Below are 25,080 nucleotides of genomic sequence, written 5' to 3' on the forward strand. Positions count from 1 at the left end.
AAAAATGCAATAAAGTTTCTGTATCAAAAAATTTATATTGGTTTCATGTTTTTTATAATTTACCTGTGTTTGTGTGCGCTTGTAGGAAACACTAATATATGTGTGCATGTGACATCTTGGTGTAGAGAGTGGTGAGTTAACAGATGCTTGACTAAATCTCTCGTCTGGGGTAAACTGATCAGCCATCAACCGTAATACTGAATCAGGTTCGAGTGAAACTAAGCAAGCACTTAAAATACTGGGAACAGCACCAAACTGATATAATAGTGAGCATTGTCCACATATTTCCTTCAGATGCTTGATGCTTTAAGTAAATTTTTACGTGATAACAACCAACTCCATCCTGAAATAAAAAGCAACAATAAAATAAAATCACATATTAAATTAATATAATTATAAAACAATGAAAATAAAAGCACTTTACCTTTCAATTCTCCATGACCAATCCTTCCTATCCTGCCCACAACTAACCGCCAAGGCTGGGTGCTTTGTGACATAACTCCCAATATAAAATCCATCAACTTTTCCAGAGGCAACTCTTCTGGCAGAAGCTTTTTTCCGTCGTTTTCTATTAGGCACATCGATATTTATTGTTATAGTTTCAAGGAATTCTCCTCGCTCGTCTGTTGCAACTGCCAGAAGCCAACTCTGATCTTCTGACAAGCAGTAATTTAAATACATAACAGAACACTGTTGTTCTGCAGTCGATAATCTGAATCCTTCACCATCACCTTTCTCTTTGTGAGGAGCTAATATATTGGCGGTGTGTATAGTTTGTAAGGGGCACGATTCTTTTCCTGAAGAAGAAGATTAAATATCCCATTTAGAGGTATTATAAAACATATAAAATAATATTACTATTATTTTATTGTATATTGTTAAATAAGAATACATTCTTATACTTACATCCTTAGATTTGAGAAAAAGTTCCGCGTTTGCAGCAGTTCCAAAGCCAGTTAGAGACTTAATATTATTCGTATGTATTAAATGCCTCCTACATTGCATAAATACACTGAGCGCAAGTGACCTCATATGATCAGACATTTTAATGGAATCTCTACATCTTCCCAATTCCATAATACTATCTTGTGAAATAATCTGAAATTAAAAAATTACATAATTAAAAACATCTACTTATATTTTCTAGAAAACATAAAAACTAAAAAATAAATGTTTTATAATAAATAACTTAATTTAAATATATATATATATATATATATAGATATATATATTATATATTATTAGACCGACATATATATATTACTATATTACTATATATTATATACATATATATATACTTATATATATATATTATATACATATATAATTATATATATATTTATATATATATATTATCAAAGTCTAATAATATGTATATATATATATATATATATATATATATATATATATATATATATATAACAAAACAAAAAAAAATGTTTAATATATTCATTTTATTACCTGTACAGATATGTTATTTCGAACACTTTCTGGGATGCCAGCTAAAACAGCACAAAAACATCTCAACAAAGCTAAACATGCAAGCCTTTCAAGATCTGGATTATCTGAGCCCGTTGTAAAAGGCTCAACTAATATATAATTAGAGATGGTGGCAGTACTTCATCCTCTTCATGAGTGGATACTATAACTACATCAGCAGTGTTATTAGACATTGATGAAGTTGATTCTTTAGCATCAGGTTCTGAAATTGAAACAAAATGGAATGAGTCTTAGATGCCACTAACCACTGTTAAATACATAATACTAAAATTAAATATAATTGTAATGAAAGATACTATATTATATCATAAAACTTAGTTTACAAAGATATTTTTTAATTTTAATGCTTCAATTTATAATTATTATTACCTTGGTCATGTTTAGGAGTGGATGGTGCTTTCTCAATTCCTTGTGAAGGGTCCGGTGTACTTGGTGGTGGCATAGGACTTGGCATTGGCCGGTCTTTTATCGTGCAATTTGATTCAGGTTCCAATAAAGTTTTATCATTGAGCAAAGGCATCAAATTTTGTTTACAGACCTATTAATACAAAAAGACAAGAAAAATAAATAATTAATTTGAAAATTGACAGACTTCAATATTAGTTTCACATGTGATTATAATAACCAATCAACTGCCACTTAAATAATTTTGAAATGAATAAGTGTTAATGATAAGATGGCAAGTCCAACCCCCAAGTATTAAAAATTTGTACCTAATAATAATAGATAAAAAATTAGCTTAATGTAAGTAAAATTATCAATATTTAATTATATCATTATTTAATATAATAAAATAAATTCATCAAATATTATTCTTTCACTTACACAAAAGATGAACACCCTTTTTAACTCACGGGCCTCATTTAAATTTTAAAATTTTGTGGCGGCCGCACTTAATAATTTTCAAAGCTTGATATATACTAATAAACATTATAATATAAAAATGCTGAACTAAAAAAAAATCATAAATTAATGCAACAAGAAAAGAATGCATAATAATTGATTTATTGATGGGAAAAAGTATATAAAATGAATAAAACTATTTTAAAAGTGCTTGGAGGGCCGCAAATAAATATTTAGAGGTCTCCATGAAGCCTCTGGGCTATTATCTCTTTATATAAAATACTAAGCTCTTAAATAATTATTAAAAGATACTATAATCTTACCTTGGCATAGGACTTGAGCATGTCAGCTACTTTAGAATCTCCCAAAACTGTGAACCAATCATCAATTGGCTCCCCTGAAAGTAATTTTGAATTGTTGCACACTCTTAAAATCCCATCCTTCAACACTTTGTTCAACGGCACATGTCTACCTAATTTACACATTTCATAAGTGGTGCTTAATTCTTTAAAGAACGTCCGCACTTTTGAAACCACTGCATCATTATCCGGTGCCATCACAATATAAGAAACATCACGTGTATAAGAATAAGGCTCGAGTAATAATTTATCCCAGTATTGAATTGCATAAGGTGATAATGACAACCAGTCTTTTTCGTGCCCCACAACTAATGACGGAATCGGTTGCGGTTCGCACATATCATCAGTACCCCGTCCAGCAAGTCTATGGAACTGCCGCCATGTCAAGGGACCTGATATTGTGTAAGGGGCCTCCCACAACCTTGTAGGACATTTTTTCTGTATAGCTTCTTGTAATAAAGGCCTTAAAGAGTTCATGACTCTTATAATATCCTGATTGCAATCAGGACCTGCAGCACGTATGAACGGCCACCTATGCACACTTGCAGTATTATTTATTCTTGGAGTCCTATCTTCTAATTTGCATATATTTGTATTATCTAAAGTGGCTTGCCGCCCTTGATCCAGAGCTAAACTAGTCAAGTCATTACCATCCATAAATTCTAAAGCATTTAACATATTACTGATAGACGTAGTATTTGCTCTTTGATACCGACAGGCGGCCCTATGTAATGATCTACTAGAACTCTGTATCACAATACACTGATCACGTAACAAATCCATAACACTATGTGGGATCACATCAATAGCACTATGATCCAAACTAGATTCTGTCTTTGCACTAGATAACAAACTTGAAAGAAGAGAAACCTTTTGTTCTCACTGGGGTCATCAGCTAAGCCAGTGATCTCCATTTCATCCTCATAGAACAAACCAGCTTGATGAGCCAGTCTCCGGTTGACAACAGCACTGAAACCGCAACTACATCGAATGGGATCATCATCCACATACCTAAGAAAGAGTAGACAATCACATGTAAAAATTTAAAGAAATAATTTTTACATTATTAATTTTGAATTGAAAGTTTCAACTTTATAATTAACTTGTTACAATTCAATTTAATATTCTTCTTTCCTAAACTTTAATATTTACCCATTAACAGCAGCAGCAGAAGTGTGATGAGGAGTGGCTGGTGAAGCAAGCATTCCATAAGGAGGTGGTCCACAAGTCCCATTATTCGTAAAAGGACTAACAGAAGGTAATGGTGCTAATGTTGTCTTATTACTACAAGGGGGAGCTAAATAAATTCCAGCATCCGCTCCTCGTATGTTTCCAACCATCTGAAACAAAAAACATTTGAACTAAATGATATGGATCTCATAAAGAATATAAATGTATAATATTTAACAATTAAAACAGAATTAATTAAGTAAAATGATAAAATAAATCATGATTTACCTTTGGTCCAGCATTACAAACACATAATGTACAACTATCAAAGTTATGATCTCGAAAAAGATTCAATGCCGTGTCTCCAAGTAGAATATTCACCATCAGTGAATTAGCTTCTGGTGGCCTACTTAAAGTGCAAGGTGTAGTTGCTTCCACGGAAGGGAAATTTTTATTTAAATATGATGACGCTGTTGAAGCAGGTGAAGGCATTTCGTAAGGGGGGGGTGGAGGAATGGGCGTTCGTACAGATGGACCACCTGAAAATAAAGAGTTATACAATTGAAATATCAATTTATAAATAAATTATCACAATTTTCAAGCTTATAATATTCCCTTACCTGGTCTAAATGGATTCATATGCATATTTAAATTATTGTGCATGGGACTAGGTGGAAAATGATTAACTGGAGAAATAGGTGATAAACCAGGCCTGTGTGACATTCCTGGTCCCATATTTACACTAGAAACTGAACTTGACCTTGGTGCGGATGATGGGCCAGGAGGAATCATAGTATGACTGTAACAAAAATTAATGTATAACAATTTATATATATATATATATATATATATATATATATATATATATATATATATTTTATAAATTTATTTAACCCAGTATAAGTAATAAAAAATTAAAATCTTACCATGCTGCACTTATAGGAGTAACAGATTTATCTGAAGAAGATATGTTATTACTATTACTTTGCTGCCACGTTGGCTTTGGTTTATAAACACAATTTGGTGGAAGTGTTACTACAGGAAGTAATTGGCTAGGTAAGCTATTTAGAGGTGCATACTTAGAAGACCCCACATATTTACAAATAGTTGGAGGTTTAAATACATATGACCAGTCCTGTAAAAAATAAAAAATACATTTTACTTTAATAAGAATTCTCTCTAAAGTTATTTTCAATTTATTAAATTATTTACCTCTATATTCTCTTGCTGAGGGCTACCCATATTGGGATAAATCTCTTGTTTATACTTCGGCATATCTAAATCAGTCATAAAATCAGTAAGTGCTCCGCCGCAAGGACTGGCAACTAAATTGTGCTCTAGCGACGGCGGCGTGGGAAACATTTTCGATAATTCTTCGGCCCTCACGATTCCTGTATTCATATTATTTCCTGAGGAACAACGTTTCTGATCGTCAATACAACCAGATGATTTATTAGAACCAGGTGGCGTGTGAACTTGCAGCTGTAAAAAATAATATATAACATTAATAAAAGTTAGAGTAATTGTAATAAAAATCAGATATAAAAAATCAAAAGTTCTTGCTACCACTTCATCTCCTGAAGCATCATCCGAATTATCAAACAGTTCATCAAGATCATTTGAAGACACTTGAAGTCCTTCATTGGTATACAAATTTCTTGCATTTATTTTATTACAATCCTTTTCCTGAAAATACATTTAGATTTTAATTTTAATACATTTGTATTTTTTTTGACCTTCAATATGCTTTAAGTTATACTTACAATATTTTCTTGTTTAATTTCTTGTTTGACCAAAATATTCATAGCTACTGGTGGATCCGGAGCCGAACTAACCGGTGTATGACCGGCATATAAGTGTATTCCTCGACCCAATTTCGTTTCTTTCTTCACTTCACTAGGTTTAAATCGTTTTACGGGATGATTTAACCTAGTAAAATAAAAGAAAATGTAATTAATAAATAGATAAATAAATAAACAATTTAATAATGATATTCGCTAACACTAACCAAGCATCCATCGTACTGTAATCGTACAGCATATCAAGAGTATGTTCATTATCATGAAGTGCAGATTCATATTCCCGCGAAACGAGAACAGGCCTTTTTAGAATACCCATGTTTGGCAAACCATTGGTTGTAGCAGCATCAGGAGCTTGGGGAACCTCTACAGATTCAGGAGGTGCCACATAAGGTGACGAAAGCTGCAAAACATTTGTACTTAAGTGATTGAACAATTAAGAGAAAGATTATATGTGTGACAAAATATTTACCAAATTTCCTCCTATACTAGAAACGCTTTTTGGTCCCCCTGTGGCGTTTTGTTGCGCATTCGGCTCGTTCAGAAGCGCACCATTAGTATCATTCTGTTCATGTGTCTCAGGAGTAGACGCCACTGCTGCATCAGTACTTTGTCCAGTCGGAGTATTGTTCGATTTTTCTAAAACCGACGTCGGCGGTTGTGGAGACAACACCGGCATTAAGGCGTCGCAGGGAGGAACGGAGGAAGGCGGTCGAGGCGTCGACCCTCCTGCGTTTCCATCGAGAGGTGAAGGGTTAGCAATTCCTGGTACGCTATTTGCATTCATCATTGGAGATGGTGCACCAGCGCTGCCGACTGATAATACTCCTAGATTTTCTGATGATGTATTAGCATTACTTTGTTGCTGCGTAGACACTCGACTATATGAAGGCGGCGTCTGCGACGGACTAGATTCTTCAGAAGGTCTGTAAGAATTTATGAATACTATATTATCAAGCATTATTATACCATATCATATCATATATTGTGAAAAATACATAATGACAATACGGAACTTGAATAAAATCAATCCCAAAAAAATATCAAAATTTGGCAAGTACAGCAACAAAAATGAAATACTCAATCTAACCATAGCGATTTTAATTTTATTGCAGTAGTTTTTCAATATTCGTCATTGATATTATTCATATTCCACTTTTGATTGCCAAAATCAGAAATGTTTATATACAAATGAATAAGAATGCATCAGGAAAAAAACCAACATGACTCTGAAAAAAGCTGTAAAGTATCACACGACAAGCAATGACATTATAACATGATCATGGAATATGCTGGAAATTGGTGAAAAAATACTTATTAATTTAGCTTAAAACATGAGAACATTTAAATATTTATAATACGATGTAAGAAATATAAAAAATGAAAATGGATTAGTTAATACATATAAAATAACCTGAAACGAGATCAATTATATCACACGTTATACATAGCATTCAACAACTAAATATAAGCGATTTTAATTATTTAGTTATGCAATAAGTTGTAGTTTATGAAATGCGTTAACTAATATTTGTGTGTCGATCTGAAATAGTGCACAATAATATGATATTTATATTAGTAAGTGAAGGCAGATAATGAGTATCCAGCAGAAGATATCGTAATTGAAGCAATCTATCAAACTTTGCATAGTTAATTTAATGAATATATAATGATCTTTTATGTACATATTAAGATTTAAGGCGGAATAGCAACTAGTATATTAATTTATCGTACGTAAAATCTAGCATGTAGACTTTCTAATTTGAAAACTAAAGAATCCACCGTTTTTATTTAATACCATATCCGAAAATAAATCGACTACTTACTGAAAAGCGTGCATTAATGATTGGATAATAATAAGTTATACATATATATTTATTATATACATATGACTGTATGCAGGGTATAATGTATAGTATTAGCAATACCATTAAAAAGCTTAAAAGTTGCATTATATTTATGTCTGAAAATAAGTATTACTAAATGGGGACAAGCCCATTTACTACAACGTATCATCCGACCTAAATATGCAACAAAAATATTAGTCAAGCTTTAGATGTATTGTTTATTGTGATAATGTGAACGCACGTGAGTGAGTGTGAGATTACAATAACTGTATTAAAAAGAATTTAAAAAAACAATCCGCACGCCATACTATTTTAATATTTTTGACTTTTTTTAGTTTATTTATTTTGTATTGCGTGTTTCGCACAGCCCTCGCAATGAGAACAAACCTCGGCGCGCTGTTGCTTTTGGTCTTAATGCAGGTCCGCCACGTCTCCGTCTTGGGCAATGGCGATCGCCTATGAAACGGCACTCGGCCCGTTCCTGCTCCGGACCTGCTATTTGCAATTGTGTTGTTCGTGTTGTTTTGCTGTGAAGACGATGATGTCTTGTTGACGCCGCTAGACCGACCAGTTAAACGACCGCCAATGTACTTTCTACACCTGATGTGCATTTGTATTTTGTCACACTTTTCTTTTTTTTATCATTATCTTAGAATAACCGCTTATTAACTTAGCATTTTTCTATTTACTAAACGTAGCTCTCAGCTGAATATAATTAAATGAAATTTCCATTTGGGATCAATGAAAGTTATATACGAGTATTTGTAAATTAAAATATTCGAATAATATTTATATAGACCAATTAGTGTTAGTGGTAATTAAAAATAAACTGACTGCTGGCAGTTAACAGTATCTTGTCGTTAAATCAAAATAATATTCATTCATCAAATCATGATTAATTACGTAAAGACATATAAATGAGTAAATATTAGAGTGCAACTCATTCTCAACACTACATAAAATTAAAAATTTCAAACTATAAAACCTTGGTTCTACGTTTAAAATCTTTATACAGTTTAGCTCTCAAATTTTCTACTGATAAGAATATTAAAAAGGACAACTGATTAAGCCACACATTCAATATAACCAAGATTTAAAAGTACAGGCACAACATTAACATAATAAATCTAGTAAGTATTTAAGCTAATATTAAGCATTTCTAAAGAATAGTAATCGCCGAATAGTCTCTTTTGTAAATGCCCACTTAACCAGATTTTATTACTTTTAGTTATAACTAGATAGTTTTGAAGAAATCCCAAAAACAAATATCAATCATACTACCTACAACTTTCAGAAATCGCACATCAGCTGATGCAAATTATAATGATTGTATAGATTTATTCCATGTGTAGTTTATAGTTTAAATTTTATTTCTCAAATTGCATAAGCTGATGAACGTTTCGATATAAACTCTATCTAGTATTACAGAAATGCATTTCTAATAATAAAATTTAATATCAAAATTACTTACTTGGAACAAGAGCAATTAACTTTATTTGTAGGGTCTGTGAAGTCCCACTGCGTTGAGGTGTTATTGAAGGAATTAGAACTACTGTTTGATGAGTTGGTACTATTGAGGTTCATATTATTACTAGAACCATTATTTTGAGAATTTTCTGATTGTTTTGATTGGTCCACTTGCATTGGAAAACTACTTCCATCTTGCAAACTTTGGTTCTGAATAAATAAATTTATATTAGAACAAATTAAATTATAGAGAAAATGTCTCTCCACTACCAGCAATACAATTAAACTAAACTATTTACAATTAATTGTAAATATTTTAGGACTTTACAAACCTGTGACGTATATTCTGGATTCATAATACAATCTTGCCAAACACGTTCAGGAACGAACACAGCAGGCGTTGGAGGTAGGGTCAAACTAGGGGGTCCATGAGGAGTCAAACTCGGACCTAGCCCGCAATACGAAACAGGTGATGGAGGTGGAGTCATTATGGAAGGCTGATTTGGCTGACCTGCTGCTGAACCAAAATAAATTATTTAAAAATTTAAAACTATTCAATCGTCAAAAAATTTCAAAAAATATACATACCTGGCTGAACAGAATTTTTAGAATTGATGGGTAAATTAGTAATACCACTGTTGGAAGATTTTGCTTCATCCATATCTGTTACTAATACGTAGCACGATGGATACCTCATCTTCACGCCACCGACTAAAACCTAAGAAAAAATAGAAAATTGATTATTTATATATAAATAAATTTATGTAAATGAGTAAAGCATATTTTTTTTAAAAAAATACTAACTTCAACAGCCTGTGGTAGGCTTGGGTCACTGTTTTCACGAGGTGTGATAGGATAAAAATGCCGCCATTCTTCAAGCAATCTAGAAGTGGCAGTGTCCATTGCTCTACCACTTTGTCCAGTCAACGTTCCAGCCATTCCGAAAGGAGCTAGAATGACTGCTCGAAAACAAACAGTAATTAGAATTATTATTAATGCTGTATTTTAAAATCTTTAAAAATATAATAAGTTGATAATAACCTTGTCTGGGTGGTTGATCTGGTGTCGAGGATACAATGTGATGCCTTTTCAGACATCTGACTGGTGGATGTTGTCGAACGTCCACGCTGGCGCAGACAGTACTCTCACCATGCACGAAAAACGCAAATGAGAAAGAAAGGTGTGCCGTGCTGAAAAAACAAGAATATTAAAATCGCATATTTATTACACAAGTTGCAATCGTTGCAAAAAAAACTATTAAGAAATGTGCGAAATGAACGAAGCGTTGCTCTTTTCTCACGAACAAAGCTCAGAGAACTTCGACAATTATTCTTGGAAGAACTCAACCTTAACAACAGATCGAAAGTCGTGTTGGAAAACCAACGCAACAATTAATCCATCACTAAGTCGATAGGACTGAGATACAAGTACATTGAATCTACTTGTCTCAGTGCATCTTCCGAAAGCTTTGAGTCTGACCGGGATTCGATCCAGGGACCACCAGGACAGCATTCAGGTACGAAACCAACTAGCTAACGAGGCTCTCGAAGAAGAAATCAAAAATTCATGCAAAGTCGTCTTCAGAGAAATGTTTCAGTTGATTTGAGTTAAATAAAATGTATACAGTTTCAGAATGTTATTACTCGGTTATCAATATTTAACAATCTCGATGTACGTTTATTGCGATGTAAAAATATCATTCCAGCATCAAAGTGATAAATCAATCCTGAATGAAGCTGACTAGCTAGTTCTAGTATACTCATTTAAAATATTATCATGACAATGTCTATTGATACGCTACCCAAGCATATAGCGTTAATTACGCTTGAAGGTCAGCACAATAACAACATGCGCCGGTTTGGATCGGATAGAGGTATTCCAGATCCAATTCTTTCATTAAAAATATTACTGTAATTGGAAAATGGATACAAAACTTATAACATTATAATATTTAATTATTATGTGCATTCCAATTGATCATCAACAGAAAGCAGGAAATATTTTTATATATTTTTTTCATAATCACCTTTTTCCTAGTTGACGTTCGGAACTTGAATAAGGTTGAACAAACCATTTTCCTAAGCGTACAAAATCCCTTGAGAGAAGACATCTGAAACATAAGTAAAGCAGAAATTGAATATAATGAAATTTTTAATGAAATGAAGTTAGATTTATAATTTATAAATAAATACCGTTCAATTAGATTATGGAGCGCCTTGAAAAGCAATGATCGACATTCATAGGACAGCCCGCTCTCCCAGCAACCATTTTGAGTTTCTAGAAAATAGAAAAGAAAGTTATTCAAGATGAAATTCATATAAATAAAAGTAAATTAATGTAATAAGAAGGATCTCATAATAATAAAATATGAAATTACAAATATTACAATATCGTTGATATATCAATTTGCCATAATATGAAGCAATAATTCCATTTTTTTTATATAGACTCTAGCTGTCCAGGCAAACGTTGTTCAGCCATAAAAATATTTCCAGGGGCGGCTAATACAAATTAAATAATTGTTTAACCCTTTTTGAATTATTGGTTCACCCACTGCAACGCATGCTACATATAAATATTCCTGAGAATCGAGTGAGATTTCAAAAACTGGAAAAATTTCTGGCTTTGCCATACGTTTGTATGATACCTAGATTCCTATCAAAAGCTTTTTTACTTTAAATTAAAATAAAATTTAAGCTTTTCCATAAACTCAAAAAACTCTTAAAACTAAAATTATATCAAAAACATTCCTTGACTGAAAGCAGTATAAAAAATTATTCGATTACTAACATGACTATTACAAAATCGGGGTTTGTGGTAGAAAGGTGAAAATTTAAGAGTGTATGTGATTCAAATTTCAAAATTATAAAAAAATACAGTAGAAAAATTTGGTCCAAAAAATAAAAAAAATCTTAAGGGTCTCAAGAACAGCTATTGACCGATTCTCATTCATACTAAATGTTATGAAATTTTATCAAAATCGATCAAACCGTATTGGAAGAGTATTGCGACGAATATCATGACACGAGATATACTATATATACATATCCATATATTAATTTAGAAATATGAACAAACAACACTCTTGTTTGCACTAATTTATTAAATAATAATTTTACAAACGTTTCGAGACCAGGTTTGTCCCATCATCAGTGTGTAATAATTTAAAATCTAAAATATGGAAATCTAAATTAGCATTATGTGTTATCCGTTACAAGTCGTTCCTTTTACTGCCATACCTATATAGATATCAAAATGTGGATAACATTTTGAAAATCTGATGAAAGTGGCTTACTTCTTAAGCAAGTTAAAAGATGCCTCTACGCATTGATTGTTATATATAAAAAAAATTATAAATTTTACACCAATTTTATTCTCGAAATTATTAAAAATTATTCGTGTATAATGCTATCATATCACACCGTGCACAGATATTATGATCATTGATAACCCAGAGAGTTGTGTACATTACGCGGGCTCGTATTTATAAACAACAGCTGCTTAAAGAAACACGCTCGAATTTGTCCTTGGCTCGCTTACTCTAGTTATATTATACGATTAGTCCCAATGCTTTTGCTTTACAGATCATTAAAAATGTACTATTAGAGAATAGAGATACGTGTTGCTCGAATAAATTCGCAAATGTTATTTGAATTAAACATAAAGGATGTAAATTACGTTAGTTATATTTTAGATATAAATAGAAAAGAGGAGTGACTGAAAATATTAACATTTAGCATTAATTGGGATGATGTATTAAATCGTAGAATTAATAAATTGATAAAATTCAAACATATGTATTTTTAAGTTTTTTTTTAATTCACGTGATATATTACTATACCCTCCCAATCCCACGTTTTAAGCCGCACGTGATTAAAGGACGGGCCCAAACCTTAAGATTATTTATAATTATCAATATTATAATTATATTAATTGATAATTATTAAAATTATTATCAATAAAAATGTTTATGTATTTTCAAGAATGACAAGAAATATAAAAAAATACTCCTGCTGCAGATCCAAAATGATTCATATAATGTGTATCTCTTAAATATAAACTCATAAATAAATAAAAAATACAAATACTATCAATGATTATTATTACAAATTATTATCGTATCTACGAAACCACTACAATACGAAACGAAATAGTGTAAGAAACGTACTTCCAGGTCAGCAGGTCACGTGGGATCAACAGGCGCTACTAACCACCCCCACTTGCGTAAGGGATGGAGTCGCAGGGTAAGATGCAAGAGCTATGAGACAAACGCAAAAGGTTGTTCGCATCCACAGAATATGACTTGAAAACCTCTGTAGATGTGTGAATAGTCAGAGAGTCAAAGAATACATTATTTGAGCAAGGTCAGATGTTATTTTTGCAAGAGTAAATTGCAAGTTTTACAGATCCCACTCAAAAGAGATAGATAATACGATCATTTCTAACAATTTCCATAAAATTGTTAGAAATTTTATACTTTCAATATGGAATTAAAGATGTGTGCTTTATAATTCAGAAAGCGCATGACTAATAAAATATTAATATTTTGAAAAAAAAAATTGAAGCACTTTTCTTCGTGTACAAATATTAATTTTTAAAAAAAGGAGACAACAGCTTGAGATAAAAACCAAAAAGCTTTACTGGTTACTAGGGACTAAATCCAAACTAACCACATACAATAAGCTACTTTTATATAAATCTTTATTCAAACCAATTTGGTGTTATGGTATACAATTGTGGGGCAGTGCTCATAAGACTAATATTGAAATTATACAGAAATTTCAAAACAAATTTTTGAAAATTGCCTTAGGAGCTTCAAAATATGTTTCCGACACGAATACTCATACCATAAATGAAGTAATAACAAAAACAGCACACAAGTATAGAAACAAGCTAATCAGTCATCCAAATTCATTAGCAAACTCATTGATAACAGAGAACTATCCAAGAAGATTGAAAAGAAAAGCGCCACTGGATTTAATCCATCAACTCTCCTGATAAAAATAGAAATAACTTAATCATTATTTATAAGAAATTATTCAATAAGTAAATAGTTAAAATTATATAATTATCAATAAAATATTGTGAATTTTATATCGAATGCAAAAACAACTACTGAGTTGTTTTTTCCAACATGCCCTTGTAGTATACAATGTCCCTTTTCGGCCTACTATTGTAAATTCATCAAATTTATTGAATGTCCTTTACTGGACAATTGTAAATAAAAAATATTATTTTTATTTTTTTTGCAAGTTTAATTTTATCGGTTTTACAAATGTCTATTAACATACATTATTTTCAAAGAAGAAAGAATTGCACCAAATAGGTGGAAAGTATAACTGAAAGAGAAAATCATAGTATTCTATTTCCTCCCCCCATAAAGTAATGTCTAACGTGTTCCAGTCGGTATTATACCGACATACCCAGACCAAACATTTAAGTTTAAACGAATTTCGTTCGCTATATAGAAACAAACATTTTCAAGTATATTAGTCCTTTTTTATAAAATTTTTAGTCCATAATCCGCATTCCAATTTAATATAAATATTACAATTCAAGTAGACTCTACGTATTTTTGCACATACAACAATTTTAATGAAATTCCATTTAAAAAGACAGCCTCTTAAAAAAATATGTCTTCAATGTAATTTTCAAAGCAAGTGGATAAAACGCAATAATAAAGTTAATACTGCATATGCATTTTTTATGACATACAGACACTTGCTTACATTTTAAAATTACCGTTATAAATTTGAATATCCAATTCACGAAATTCAAATAATTCTCTGTGTCAATTACCATTTAAGGTTTTCGATCCCTGATTTAAACACAGATGTTAAAGCACTTCGCGACGAGTTCGTTTTGTGATCAATACACCGCCGGCACCACCACGAGGCCTGATAGGGTTGCCAATGTCCGTCCGCCGGATTCAATCAGGGTTTCTATTACTAAGAAATGCTTCGGTTACGCGGCGAGGAACATAATATGATTATTCTAGATTCTAGAAGCTACAAGAAAATGCAATCAGATGAAATTGAAGTGAATCTGCAAAAGACTTCGGTTTAAAAACTATTTAGAAAAAGAAAAAATATTATTTGTGGAGACTTTGGTTAATGAAATTGATAGAGAATATTTATTTACTTCAATACGTCACAGATTATATGAAGAACTGGAAAACCAAATTAATCTGTTTTCTCAATCATTGAATCAACAAAAATAATTTTTCTTCTATTCTGAGTCCATTGTTTATTGAAGTCTATTATTAGTATTTAAAATTTTCGCCTTTATTCAAAATGTATACTCAAATCTATGTATCATACTAAATTGAAAACATAAGTATTATTACCAATAAATAAATTAATTAACTTCCCGTAGGGTAAGTTATTGTAAGGGGCCAAAAATCGAAATTGAAAATTTTTACATTTCTCGACGTTTTGAAGGTTTCTGAACATTTTGGCATATCTTAGAAAAAATGGATGTATGTGTGTGCGTATGTGTGTGTGTGTGCGTGTGTGTGTGCGTGTGTGTGTGTGTTCGGATACTGATCAAATTTTCATGAAGGCAGGCCTAGCGGTTTCAGAGACCTAGTAAAAAAAGTAAAAAAATGCCATCTGGCGTCAAAAATGATCATTAGACATATGCACATCAAATTATCAGATATTTTATAGAGATTTTAACAATAAGCATAAATCTTGTTTACATTCCTATGGGTTCCGTACCAACGTTTATCCATTAGGCGGCGGCACGGCGCTTACGCGCTTCGATATTTCGTCTCTATACAGTTAAAGAAGTACGATTGCTTTGAAAAAAAGTTCAGAATTTGCAAAATATGTCAAAATAAATTTCAAAAAAAGTAGTTTTGTCAAATTCATAGTTTCTCAAAAATCTAATTTTTTCGAAGTAAAATTTTTTCAAAAATGTTAATCTTTTTAAAAAAAATATTTTTTGGTGCGGGAAGTGCCAGCAATTTGCCTTAAGGCACGATGCCATGTGCCCCACTAGTTTTATTTTTAATCTGACTCGTCAACTGTTTGGTTTGCCATCTATAAAAACCTTAGTTAGTAATCTCATGTCTGTCTCACATTTAACAAAAAAAAAAGATTGAAAATGCAAATATTGAATTTCTGACGTATACCATCCCTAAGTATGCGGAAGAATCAAAATCTCAGTGAATTTACAGGGTACCTTTCTCTCAAAATCTCTTTATTACGGAAGCTGCTGGTCACCGTATAGTACTAATAAAACAAAAATTGTTCATCCCTACCCGAACAATGATACCAGACAGGCGCGCAACCGGCCGGCGAATGGACGCTCGTTACGCGATAAAACACGTGCCCGTTAACGCAACGCAACGAACAAGAGCGGCGAGAGTGAGCCTCTTGTTCATTGCGTTACGAACCAAATTTCACAGAGGGGTTGAAGATCATAATAGGAGAGCTGGTGGTAATATCGCTTGATGTAAAGATATACTGAGGTTGAAATTGCAATATTTGTGGCATTTCCAGAGATTAAATGGTTTTTGACAAAATGCTCTAGTGTGAAGACTAAATTTAAGCCTCTTCTTTATGCATTTCGCTAATTTTTTTAATATTAAATATTTTTTTATTTTTTATATTATTATTTATTTGAATGCATAAATCATAAAATTATCATATCATTTTTAGAAAAAAATCTTACTTTATGGCAAGCTTATGAATATAATGATTTTTGATATTGCACTATTAAAAATAATTCATTAATTCCCCAATATAATTAAATTATAATTAGTTAGTAATAGGATAAAAATTTATTTTAAATTTACACAAGTTACATTATGAACATATTTAAAATAATAAATAAATAAATTATTGTACATATTTGAATTTTTTTTTTTTTTACATAATGATCTTATTTACAATGAATAAAATAATGAATTTTTAACGTATGAATAATATTACTTTTGATATTTTATTTTTTGAGAATTATTTTTATTATGAATTTATTGGTTTATTATTAAAATAATCAATTTTTAAAGAAAAAATAATTTGGAGCAAATTTGCTCTAAACTAGGTTAAGTGCGCCATGACATTGGTAATATGGAAACAAAAGAGTGTATAAAAATTATATCTAATATCGATGTCTAATAAAATTATCGTAAAATTATATACTATAGAGTTTTAATTGAATACACCTAGTTATTTATGGAAATTCTCTCCATAAAATGGTCTTTCGCGAGCCCAAACGTATTAATAACATAATTTTCATGATACACTTGAAAAAATAATATGAAAATGCAAATATTATAAGATTTTAATTGGTTGGTAATATGATTAAAATTTCTTTTACATTTACACAAGCTACATATCATTAAATTACTTAATAAAATGCAAGATTATCTTATTGTAATTGAAGAAATTATTTATTTTACCCAGAGATCCTAATTTCAACGAATAAAATAATCAATTGTTGAAAAAAATCTTACCATAAAATTATGAATGAAATGATTTTTAACAAATTTTAATAAATTCAAATTGAATAAATTATATTTTTACCTGAAGAGCTTGTTTTCGCAATTAATAAAAATAAATTAATTCTTGAAAAAAAATCTTACTATTAAATTCTTACAATTAAATTATAATTAGTCGGTTATACGATAAAAAATTATTTTACATTTGAACAAGATACACTATGAATATATTTAAATTATGAAATAAACGTTAAGTTTAAATAAATTAAGTATTAACTTAAAGATCTTTAAGAGGTGCATAATTAATTTTACATGATGCGTTCATTATTTTTTAAAATTTAATAATCCTTTTATATAAAACAATAATAATCCCAATCTGGACATACGGAATTGAGCTATGGGCGTGCGCAAGCAATTATAAAAAAATATAAAAAAATACAAGGCAAATATAAAAAAAAAACAACTAGCGCAATCGAAAATTTTAAGATGCATTGTGAACGAGCCTTGGTATGTTACAAATGACACTCTACATAAAGACCTAAAAAAAAACTATTAATGATGTGATAAAAGAAAGAAGCAAAAATACCACGAAAAACTACGAGGTCACCCTAACAAATATTTAAAAGAATTGAGCGAGAAATATCCCACAACGAAGATTGAAAAAAATGGCCATATGATCTTATATAAAACGTCAAACAATAAAAAATAAGAGTGATAACTCATAGGAGATAATCTCTTAAATTAATTAACGCCCAGCAAATTGTCTTAAGAAATGTATATTATTTTGATTGACAATAAAACTATGCAATATAAAAAATAATAAGACGTTCTCTGTGGCAAAAATGATAAGGAAAGTCTAGGCTGGTTGAAAACAATCAATCGCATGAAGAAAGCAAAGGAAAAAGAGTTACTTGGGCAACCAATCCAGAACGTTAAAGTCATTAGATCCCCCTGATTAGACTTTTCAATTTATTTTTTGTATATAAAGTAGGTTTAAGGTTTTATTGTGACTTAAGATAATGATGTATTTCTAGGCCATTAGGCTGAAATAAATAAATATAATAAATATAAAATATAATAATAATAATGCACAACATTTATTTCAAAAATTATTAAAATGTTCATAAATTTTAATTATATCTATAAAATCTCAGCGTGCGTTTGAAGTCAAAATATTTAATATTTTTAGTATAATTATCATTTAACTAATAAACACTTCTTTACCAGCCTTTTGTCTACACCTTCAGGGGGCGGTAGTTCAACAGCGCGACGAACGAACGAACGAACGGACGGCCGGTTTGTCCTTTATCGATCGCGAACCAAGGCCGATTCCATGCGCGCGTGGTGTGTGGCGTGCACCCTACGAGCTTTCGGCTCGTCTTTTACATCTCTTAAAATAGGCGGGCGAGCTATTATCATTGATGCTTAACCCACATCGTAAATGGTAATCGGAATTAATATGAAAGATATTCCCATAACAATATATCTATAAAATAGGATGGAGATTGATAATTGATAATTGATAATTGATAATTGAAAATTGATAATTCATAAAAATAGAATCAAATTATAATATGTAAGGGGACGTCCATTAATCACGTGAGGTTTTGAGGGGAAGGGGGGGTTTGACAAAAAATCACGAAATATCACGTGGGGGAGAGAGGGTAGAGTAAGATATCTCGTGTATTTATTTTTAAACCGATTTTTTAAAAAAAATTCAAACATATTCAAAAAAAAACAAAATTTTACAGTTTTATCACGTAACTAAAAATACACAAAAATGCACGTAATGTATGGTGGGAGAGGGGGGGAGAGTAATTAAGGGGGGGAATATCACCATGTATCACCAAGGGGGAAGAGGGGTCTAAAAATCTTTAAAAACTCGCTCATGTGATTAATAGACGCCCCCGAATTTTTTTTAATTGAAAATGAACTCGTTACCAGTATATAAAACTGTATTAAAATCTGATCACTTATGTCATGACAATAAGTGATCCTTTTCCTGCTTTTAATCCTTCTCCAAAACCCGTAATTCATGGCCAACTCGAGTTGCCACATCACTCCCCCTAATCATAATTTTCATTAAAATTTATAATAATTATATTAGGTTGTCAAATATCTCCCTTCCGCTTTTTTGCTCTTGGTTTATAATACAAAAAGGCGGAAGGAAAATATTTGACAACCTTTTGTTTAAAAATTTTGAATTTAAATTAATTTACCAAATTGATTGTCTTACGCGCCTTACACCTTCTGTGTTTTGAATTTCAAAATTATTACAACAGAATAAAATCATGGAATCCATCATAGATAATTATCACATTCAACTTACAATTTAATGAATTCATTACTACTTTCAAAATATTTTTATTTATATAAATAAGAGCTTTCATGCCATTACAATCTCCCGTAATACCACTCCCCTTCAATCTATCGAGTCAGTAAACGTCAAATGGGAAAACAAAATTGATTGTCACACGTCAAATATCCCGTCAAAATGGTAGGTAATTAATTGTTCTGTTTATTATCACACATAGATCATTTATTAGAGCAATCGAGTGTTTGATTAACTAATCTCCGTTGAACGTGTACCATACAATGTATGAAATTATAATTAATGTTGTAATAGTAATAGTAATAGTAAAACTAATTTAATGTACATATAAAAATAATAATGGGCCCATAACCTGTAGAATTTATATTAAGAGTTTATGTGAGTAATAATACAACCGTTCATGCAGAAGGATAAAAACAGACTGACTGATTATATATTCTTTAACTAATCACATACATTACAATTATTATTAACAAGTGTAGATTGACACAAAACAAAAGAGAAACATATATACATAAACATAGAGCGTTTAGTATCAATTTTCAACAATATAAGTAAAATTTAAAGACCATTTTAAAAAACCGTTTACAATTTTAATTTCTGCTTTTCTGATTATTTTAACTATGTAGGTGAATTTCGCTCCATTTTCAGTTCGCATTGCTGACACCTACAATGTAGATTAATAATATAGTAGCGCGCTATCAAATTCGATTTTCAGTATACTCATTCGATAACCACAAATCGTGAATAGCGAATAATGCAAGCCGACAACATAGTACGCAACCCGCGAAATGATATATCTCCATATAATGTATGTGCAGTTAATGTATATGCTACCGCTGAACGGGCTCTCTGTTTCGGTTACGGGGTGAATTAACCCATTAAACCTAATAAATATTGTGTGTCCGATAAATAGTAGTGCTTATTATACATGGAATGTGGGAGGAATAAATGACATTATTATGAATGTTGAAAACACTTAACTACTGAAGGGGATTAATTAATTAATTATATGAATGTAATGGATATTAAAATATTTGAATGATAAAATAATTAGGATATATATCATCAAGATATATGAAGCGTCAATCAAAAGAGTATTTTAAGAATTATAAATGATATATAAAAATGAACTAAATATTTCCTCTTTCAAATTTTTTTATTGGCCTCGCTTACTTACAATTAAAGCATACAGATCAATATATGATTGGTTACGGAATGTAATGGGAAGTCGCTTGCACCCTAAAATAAACCAGTCAAAAAAATTATATAAAATTATTAAAATTTAAAAAAAATTAGTATCAACCAAAATCTCAACTAAGTAAGATCAATAACATCTTAAACTTCATCTAAGTACCAAGTATCAATTTCACCATCATCTACCAATCTTTTATTAAATTGTCCTTTAATACGACGATATCAAATTAAAGTCACCAAGTTCCGCGCTCGGCCTTGAGACGTAATAATAACGTCACAAATTACGTCATGAGTGTTCCGTTACGTCACTGCCATGTAGAACGAGCGCATTACAAAGGATTAAAAACATGTTGAATATGTGCAGCATGTCATATCATTTTTGCATATAAGTTTTAATAGCAAGTGAAAATAAAAGTGGTGATATGAAAACGAGCGCGAAGGATTAGTAAAACATATTCATATTAAATTAAATTATCTATGATTTTTTTGAAATAAGGTAATTAATTACCTGAAGTGTTTGTGAACCCGAGTACTTGCGACACTATGAAACAAGAGTTGATAATTTTTTGATACATTGTAAAAGAACGTTCCTCAGTAATAAATTTGAATATTTGCCACAAGTACATTATTGTATTAGAATATATCAAATTCTGAGTTCAAATAGGTTCCTATTCAAATTGTTTATAACTTTATAAAGTAGCAGGCACTCATAAGTTAGAGCTTGCAATATGTAGAATGTAATTGCAATTTGGATCCAAGTTATGTACAAGGAAACATTTTACCACTTTGTGCAAAATATAGAGACTAGTGGATTTGGTTCAACGGTTGATTTTTAATACTGATGACCTATAATTAGGCTTACCCAGGCTTGGAAAGAGCTATTTTCACTGGGAAACATATTGTTATCTAGTGAAAACCAATTGCACTACTGCCTGGACATCAGACTGTCCATGACGGCTGTAGAGCCTGGAACCGTTGATTTGAAGCCCAAAGCTCTGAAAACTAATCCAAATCAAAGATTATCTAATCAAAATGATCTTACATAATCGTAAGCCGGGCAATCAAGGATAAAATAGCTGATCAATGCAACATTGTATTTAAAACATTCGGTCGTATAAGCATTCGCACGACCGATGATTATCTATAATTATCAAAAGCCATGAAGCACAGATAAAAGGGGAAACCAGCGAATCGCTCTACCATGTAATCGAGACGTTCGTAACCCTACTTTATTTATTTACTGGAACTAAACAAAATGTACATAATGACTGCAATTATTATAAAACTGGAGACAACACTAAACTTTCGAATCGGCTTTGGACTTTTCCGCATATTGGAGGACAGATTTGAATATATGTAATTTATAAAAGTATAATGTAAATTGAAAAACTAGATTCTACTGAACTAATACTAATCTGTCCTTATTCTAAAGAAGTAGTTACAAAGAGTGAGCAAAAAATCAAATGTATTCAAATGACACTAACTACCCAAATGTACATAGTTTTGATAGACTCTAATTAACTTATTCAAAAATATATCTGCTGTTACTCAGCCTTTTTTGTTCTTTATTTGTAATTATTTATTTCAAGTTACAATGATTAACAAGGTACAGTCAATTCTAAAACCCATAATTAACTACCATAATTCTGAAATAATATGTTAAACACATTTAAATACTGTTTCGATGTGTCATAAATATATCTCGTTTCAAAAAAGATAAAATCGCACAGCGGTAGCATTGCGCTATAAACACCGTATTAAATTACTCACTGCCATCATCTAATGAAAACCAATTGAAATGTAAATGTGCGCGCTGACATAGCTCTAACCAATTCGTAGGTAAACAAGTTCAATTCGGATAAAAAAATCTTTCTAAATAATAGCAAAACATTTATTTTTAGAATTATTATTAATAATATTAATTGGCTGAGAATAAATTAAATAAATGTATTATAATAAATTAATACATTATGTTTTGTTATATTATTATCAGAGTAGAATTTTAGCACTTTGAATATTTTAATGTAAAAATAACCTACTCTATAATCAAATCAAATTACCATTCTATTACATATAATTATCTATCTATTACATATAAACTATTTATTTATATTATTTATTATTATAGTGAATAATATATTGTTCCATTGTAGACTACATTGCTTTGCTCTCAAAAGCTTCATCCAATATAAAATAATACAGTTAAACCCAGTTCAGGCTAACTACGTATGTTAGGACGTTTGTTTGCGGCACGAGGACAGGTGCGATTGGAACGTCGGTTGCGTCTGCCTAGAGAAGAAGAGTATTCAAGGTGCTTGACCGAACCCACGAGCAACCAACTCAAGTTTACGAAGACGCGATTGGGACGAAGCAAACAGATTTAATAATAATAATTATAAAAAAAATCTAGAAGTAAAAATATTGGATCATTAACATTAATGAAAAATCATCGTTTTTGGATGCTATCGCATTTTTTTTTTTCTTTCATAAAACGTTAACAAAGACTACTTCTCAAAATATTAATTACCTCTCATTTTACATACTCGTACGCATCATTACTCAGTTTTGTACACTTTCTGAATTATTAGTATAAAAATATATGTGGGTTTTAGTTAACTTCAAAATATTAAACTCTGCATTAAAATTTCAAATACTAATTATTGTAACTTTTGATAATAAATCGAGCACAGACTTCATACTAATTTATTATCAAATAAAATATCTAAGTTATATTTCTCAGGACAAAAGTGTCTGAAGTAAAGAGAGAGCCTTTGCGGATGCGAGTAAAGACTACAAGAACAGAACGGAACAAAACAGTAGAACCGGTACGAGTGCGCCAGTTGATGGTCCGCGAGCATAGAATGCCAGACAAGATTAGAGAGATATCAGTCGACCATAATATTCAATTTTTAAATTATATAAATTAATAGTTCAGCTTACAACAATACTTGCTCAATAAAATAATCCGTTTTATTAGTATTTTCATTGTGTATATTAGAAAAGCAATAGGTATCAGTTCTAGTATTAAAACACTAGACTTCTCTCCAAGGAGATAATTCTAAATTATTATTTTTTCTCTTCATGTAACAGTAGCTTAAGAGCCGTCCATTAATCACGTGATCCAACTTTAAAAATTTTTAGAAACCCTCCCTCGCCCTTGGTAATACAAGCGATATTTAAAATTGACCCCCTCTGCTAGCCAACATCACGTGCATCAAGAAAAAACGTTATTTTTTTAAATTTTTTCTTAAAAATTTTTGGATATGTTGAAATCTAAATAAATACACTTGATATCTTACTAGACTCTTCACCTCCCCCTCGTGATATTTCGTGATTTTGTGTCAAATTGATATTTAAAATTGACGCCCTCTGCCAGCCAACATCACGTGCATCAAGAAAAAACGTTAAATTTCAGATTTTTCTTGAAAAATTTTGGATTTGTTGAAATCTAAATAAATACACTTGATATCTTACTAGACCCCTTCCCTTCCCCCTCATGATATTTCGTGACTTTGTGTCAAATACATCCTTCTTTGTAAGCCTCACGTGATTAATAGACGTCCTCTTGTAAGATTTTATTATATCTTGATTGATATTCAAGAAAATAAAAAAAATATGATATTAAAATCTTTTGAGAAAAGCAGTGGAAGTGGAAATGCGTGTGAGTAAACCAAATACCAGCAACATATATTCCAGAATTTATGAAATACATTTATTTCATTATTATTATTGTATTTTACAGAATGCAATACTGCAATAAATTATTTTTAATAGACATTTTTAAATGTATGAAGATATGTTAGCTGTATAAGGTGCCGTTCAAGTATTACGTAAGCACTATAGGGAGGCGGGGGGTTGTTGATTTGCTTATTGTGGGTTGACATGGAGGGCAGGGGTGTCTGGATGATGATTACGTCATAGGTAGTATTTTTATTTTTTTACGTTAATTGCAAAATGTTTACGTAAGCATGGGGGTAGGGGGTAAGAGCTTGGCTTACTTTTGCTGACAAGGGGGATAGGGGGGTAAATAATTGTAATAAATCTGCTTACGTAATACTTGAACGATCCCTAATTAGACACTATCAAAAATATGGCACACGTTTAGAAACCCTTATGTGAT

General features: G+C 31.0%; 1 protein-coding gene across 1 annotated transcript in view; it reads right to left on the bottom strand.

The window, feature by feature from the left end:
- Positions 1-749: 749 nt before the first annotated feature.
- LOC113383171 (mediator of RNA polymerase II transcription subunit 13-like) overlaps positions 750-25,080 on the bottom strand; it is a 28,477-nt gene continuing 4,146 nt past the window's right edge. Inside the window, exons 3-25 of the mRNA XM_026621418.1 lie at positions 11,178-11,262; positions 11,012-11,095; positions 10,027-10,175; positions 9,790-9,944; positions 9,574-9,703; positions 9,318-9,502; positions 8,990-9,195; positions 7,906-8,118; positions 6,144-6,597; positions 5,881-6,074; positions 5,636-5,801; positions 5,439-5,558; positions 5,085-5,354; positions 4,799-5,007; positions 4,493-4,671; positions 4,161-4,411; positions 3,855-4,042; positions 3,557-3,713; positions 2,667-3,449; positions 1,870-2,038; positions 1,462-1,589; positions 907-1,098; positions 750-797 (exon numbers count right to left, since the gene is read on the bottom strand). Of these exons, the coding sequence (XP_026477203.1) occupies positions 750-797; positions 907-1,098; positions 1,462-1,589; positions 1,870-2,038; positions 2,667-3,449; positions 3,557-3,713; positions 3,855-4,042; positions 4,161-4,411; positions 4,493-4,671; positions 4,799-5,007; positions 5,085-5,354; positions 5,439-5,558; positions 5,636-5,801; positions 5,881-6,074; positions 6,144-6,597; positions 7,906-8,118; positions 8,990-9,195; positions 9,318-9,502; positions 9,574-9,703; positions 9,790-9,944; positions 10,027-10,175; positions 11,012-11,095; positions 11,178-11,262 (4,715 nt within the window). The remainder of the gene's footprint in view (positions 798-906; positions 1,099-1,461; positions 1,590-1,869; positions 2,039-2,666; positions 3,450-3,556; positions 3,714-3,854; positions 4,043-4,160; positions 4,412-4,492; positions 4,672-4,798; positions 5,008-5,084; positions 5,355-5,438; positions 5,559-5,635; positions 5,802-5,880; positions 6,075-6,143; positions 6,598-7,905; positions 8,119-8,989; positions 9,196-9,317; positions 9,503-9,573; positions 9,704-9,789; positions 9,945-10,026; positions 10,176-11,011; positions 11,096-11,177; positions 11,263-25,080) is intronic.

This window comes from Ctenocephalides felis, unplaced genomic scaffold, assembly GCF_003426905.1.
Source record: "Ctenocephalides felis isolate EL2017-DRISC unplaced genomic scaffold, ASM342690v1 CF-g0.4_SCAFFOLD_03570, whole genome shotgun sequence".
NCBI classification, from domain to species: Eukaryota; Metazoa; Arthropoda; class Insecta; order Siphonaptera; family Pulicidae; genus Ctenocephalides; species Ctenocephalides felis.